This window comes from Penaeus vannamei, chromosome 23 (genome assembly GCF_042767895.1).
Source record: "Penaeus vannamei isolate JL-2024 chromosome 23, ASM4276789v1, whole genome shotgun sequence".
NCBI classification, from domain to species: domain Eukaryota; kingdom Metazoa; phylum Arthropoda; class Malacostraca; order Decapoda; family Penaeidae; genus Penaeus; species Penaeus vannamei.
In genome coordinates, this window is record NC_091571.1 from 14,933,012 (window position 1) to 14,938,011 (window position 5,000).

The 5,000-nt window shown below is 35.2% G+C and overlaps 1 protein-coding gene across 2 annotated transcripts in view; it reads right to left on the reverse strand.

Moving 5' to 3' along the window:
* Positions 1-2,089: 2,089 nt before the first annotated feature.
* Positions 2,090-5,000, reverse strand: part of LOC113810772 (poly [ADP-ribose] polymerase 2) — a 14,461-nt gene continuing 11,550 nt past the window's right edge. For both annotated transcript variants that reach the window (XM_070137746.1, XM_027362417.2), the window contains exons 8-10: positions 4,712-4,936; positions 4,329-4,552; positions 2,090-2,755 (exon numbers count right to left, since the gene is read on the reverse strand). In XM_070137746.1, the coding sequence (XP_069993847.1) occupies positions 2,608-2,755; positions 4,329-4,552; positions 4,712-4,936 (597 nt within the window). In that variant the 3' untranslated portion in view covers positions 2,090-2,607. The remainder of the gene's footprint in view (positions 2,756-4,328; positions 4,553-4,711; positions 4,937-5,000) is intronic.

Below are 5,000 nucleotides of genomic sequence, written 5' to 3' on the forward strand. Positions count from 1 at the left end.
AGATTTTGTTTTTGGCGTGAGGACAACCCCTCACCCCCCATTTTAGTGATTCGGGGATGAGAAGAGTTTGGTTTTGTATGTATGTATATGTATATAAATATGTGTATGTATGTATATGTATATAAATATGTATGTGTGTGTGTGTGTGTGTGTGTGTGTGTGTGTGTGTGTGTGTGTGTGTGTGTGTGTGTGTGTGTGTGTGCGCGCGCCTGTGTGTGCGTGTGTGCGGGTGTATGCTGTCTAAGTGGGCCTGCTGCAGCCATCAGAGTATTTATTACCCTACTCATCATATCAGGCGAGATAAGGACTCTCATGAGGCATATCACCAAAGAATGGGGCAATCTGCCGTCCTAGATTCACTCCTGGCAGATCCAAAACAGACTTATCCTTGTACTTCAAATCAGTGTAATTTATGGTCTTAAGTTCAGTTGTGTTGCTTGCAGGCTACACTCACTGCAAGTTGGCATTCAAATCAGTACATTGTGAATCACTCTGGGAGACCCCGAGACTAATTAATTAGAGGAATTCTAACGACTGGGTTAAAAAAGTCCAGCCTATATACTGATGCTTGTAGTTCAGCAATGGTGATGGGGGCATGTCAGTCTTCCTCTTTTGAATTCAGGCATAAAGAATTGCTGTGCTCTTACACTAACGTATTCCTACGCTTGAATGGAATGGATAATGGGTAAAGTTATCTTCCTAAGTCAATGTGATGCAATACTGGGCAATAATGCCACCAATCTTAATTATGATGATGCCATCTTGCAGCCTCTTAAAATATTTAATTATGTTTGGTCTGTGGTATCGAAATTCTACAACGCTTTAAATGTAAAGGTAATTTAGTGTATGACTGGGGTATCATTCCTGGAAATAAGCCGATGGATTAGCCTGGAAGCAGGAGTATGAACTTGCTCATCTAAATTATTTGGAATTGCTTGTACCTGTAAAGGACAAAGTTTTGCATCCTCAAAGTCCTGAAATTACCAATTTTGCTACAAGGGAGTAAAACTCTTGATTTCATCCTGTAGCTAGGGAACCTTGGGAGGCAAAGCCTTTGATTTTAGAGGTTTATTGGACCAAGACTTACATCAAGGTCTTCCTGTATCTGACGTGAACCTGGTTAGTCAGGACTTTCCCGCAATCTTAAAGATAAATTAATTTTCATAATATTTATTTCCTTTTTTTATCTATGTCTTCTTTTCTATGTCATAATTGCAGATACTATAGCTCATTTAAAAATATATTGAAAAATGTATTAGACATCTAAGGTTGTAAGGCTCTGTATGTTAGAATGGTAGTGAAAAGGGTAAAATGTGAAAAGCCAATGGAGTATGAAGGCCATTCAGGACTGATACAAACCCAGCCTTTCATCCTTTCAGCATGGCTCTCTCACTTTAGGATGTGGACGCAAAGGGATGACAAAGAGAAGAAAAAGAAAAGGGGGAAAAGAAAATACCATGCAAAATCAGTTGTGGCAAGGGCTGAGGCCCAAGGTAGGGGCAATCCCTTTACCTTGGGTCTCAGTCTCGGTCTCCTAAGCCCCCATGACATGCAAGGGAGGATGGGGGATACTATGGCACATCAATTTCAGGAAAGAACAAATTGGCAACTCAACTTAGACTCTGGGGCATCCTATAAACCACTTACATCCAGGGTAATATGTTACATTACTTTAATGAAATTTCCTGTATTGCAAGGCTTTGTTTCTTTTTATCTTCTCTTACCAGTGGTATTATATTATCAGTGAATGAGCTTTTCTATGTTGATATAATGAGTGAGTGAATGAGATTTTCTATGTACATAATGTAGTGAATGAGATTTTCTATGTACATAATGTAGTCCATGAGATACCTTTTTACTTTTTCTACAGTAACCTCTGCTATGTACAATATATATATCATACTCAACCCTCAACCTAACACATCTAAACATATAAAATCACTGGATAATGCATACTTCCTTCAGCATTCATTTGATCTTTTCAACAGTTTGATTAATTCAGTCAGCTTAGTATGTTAAACTCTTATCATAAAATGTTGTACATTTTATGAGAATATTCCCCAGGTGGTCGCTGAAAATTAAAACAAAATAGGGCTCTTGTGTTTATTTAGTGAACTGCAGAAAAATGCAGCACAATTGTACTGAAACCTATATGAGAGAGAGAGAGAGAGAGAGAGAGAGAGAGAGAGAGAGAGAGAGAGAGAGAGAGAGAGAGAGAGAGAGAGAGAGAGAGAGAGAGAGAGAGAGAGAGAATCATTATTTGCAGATCAAGTTGTGAGAGAAGAAATGACATCTTACTATGCTGAAAAAGGTTGCCAACTTTACCAAAATAACCTCTATCTTTTGGTAAAAATGGTGTAACATACAATCAATATAGTGCTCACAAACAATAAAAATCACGTTATATCAACAAACTTATACAAGAGGGCTTCAGGGATTTTCCATCAAGTAGCTGAAATGTTTCTACAGAAATTTCACCTTTTTTCCTCATGTTTAATATTAATAATATTAATATTAATAATATTCCTAACAAGTTCAATATTAATAATATTCCTAACAAGTGGTCACATTTATCACTTTCACTTTCAGTTAAACACACGTAACAGTCTACCCGAAATGGAATTTCACCTTTAACAGGAACCTTGTGCGGACTTGTGCTGGATTGTATACTATGAATTCATTGTACATGAGTGTGTAATTTGTGCTCCCTCCTAATTTCACAGCAGGCCCCAAAGGTACCACTGTCCCGTCAGACCTGAAATAAATAAATAAAACTGTTTTATTACTAGACAGCGAAGTCCTTTTATTACTCTTCTAATAAGAAAAGCAATTAAAGAGAGGAATCCCCAGGTAATAATTACTTTTGTTCACTTATAACAATAGCAACCCCCACAATAATGATAATAATATTGATAGTACTAGCAGTACTAGTAGTAGAAGTTGTAGTTTTGGTAAAAGTACTAGTAGCATATTAGTCATAGCTGTAGTAGTAGTAGTAGTAGTAGTAGTAGTAGTAGTAGTAGTAGTAGTAGTAGTAGTAGTAGTAGTAGTAGTAGTAGTAGTAGTAGTAGTCGTCGTAGTCATAATAGTAGTTGTAGTCGTAGTCGTAGTCGTAGTCGTAATAGTAGTTGTAGTCGTAATAGTAGTCGTAGTCGTAGTCGTAATAGTAGTCGTAGTCATAGTCGTAGTTGTAATAGTAGTCGTTGTTGTAGTCGTAGTCATAATAGTAGTCGTGGTCGTAATAGTAGTCTTAGTCATTGTCGTAGTCATGGTAGTAGTAGTTGTAGAAGTAGTAGTTGTTGTAACTGTAGTAGTAGTAGTCATAGTTGTTGTTGTGGTAGTAGTAGTAGTAGTAGTAGTAGTAGTAGTAATAGTTCTAGTAGTAGTAGTAGTAGTAGTAGTCGTAGTAGTTGTACTAGTTGTAGTTGTAGCAGTAGTCGTAGTGGCCGTAGTAGTTGTAGTTGTAGTCATTGTAATTGTAGTAGTAGTAAAAAAGCAATGATGATGATAATGACGATAACAAAATACTAATATTAGCAATAATACTAAAAATAACAATAATAAGGATAATGACAATAATAACAATAGCATTAATAATACTAACAAGAAGTCTCGCAATGCTAATGAATTCTTTAAGAAATTTCTGGATTCGGATCACCGCCAAAATTTCATAGCATCTAAGTAGGACTGACAAAAAAAAATAATACTAACAATATTATTAAAATTAACAGTAGACTAAAGATGAAATGAATAGTAGAAAAGAATGATGATGATGATGATGATGAAAAATCTGCTCATATCTTTTTAAATTATTGTGCAAACCAATGAAAAAAAAATAACCTAACCAATGCTACCAAAACCATTGGCAGAGGTAGTAATAATCATAATCATAATAATAATGATAATAATAGCAGTAATAATAATAATAATAATAATAATAATAATAATAACAATAACAACAACAATAATAATCAAAATGATGATGATGATGATGATGATAATAATGATATTATAATTTTGCAGATACTAATACAAACATTATCACTGATAAAAATCAATAAAAAATCAACTACCTATTAATGCATATTCACTTTAACTTTCTTTTATGTGGTTGCATGTAGACATACATGAAAAAACATAAATAACAATATTAATAATATGAACAAGAACTTTTTAAAAATAATAAAATTAAGGTTAATGGTGAACAAAGTAGAATAACTATCAACAACAGCTTTATCATAAGAAGTAATAGCTATGGTGAAAAATAATGTTACTCTCTCTGAACTAAATCAAGTCTTTACTTTGTTATTAGTCAGAAAAATACTTACAACTTTGTGAGGTTCTTGCTTGGTGGCACAAATCTTCCGCAGCCCTTGACTGAGTGACAACCACTAGGGAGTTTGTTGGCATTGTAGTCAGCATCCAGTAAGTCATTTGTCTTTCCTAATGATACTTCTGACAACAACAACAGGCCAACATTATTCGACTCTGATGCCCAGCAGTAATTGGCACTTTTGCTCGCCATGTCAGCAAAATAGATGCCTTTGCCAAACTGTCACGGAAGAGAAAAAGAATCCCAAAGTGATAAAATAAAGTGAAATCTAGTGGCATTAACACATCAGAAACTGTAATAATGAAAGGATGGGTAGGTAAGAATCTAATCATCTTATCCCGTGGTCAATAAAAACACTTTATGTAACACCAGTCTTACCATGTATCCAGTAGAAGGAGCTTCTGGAGGAGCAATCCTTAAACCTTGGCTCAGGATTCCAGCCCAGTTTGAGAGTCGGGAACCGTGCCATAACAACATGTTATTCCCAACATCCTTGAATCTTTCATATTCACTCTCTTTCCTGCATTCAAATAACTCCAACAGTTCTAGTGAATATTGTCTGTGGGTCTTGCCATGATTTTTGACCAGGTAATTCTCTATTACCTGCATGAAAAAAGAAAATGAGTTCATATGCACTCAAACATATGTAGAAATATAAAGAGAAAAG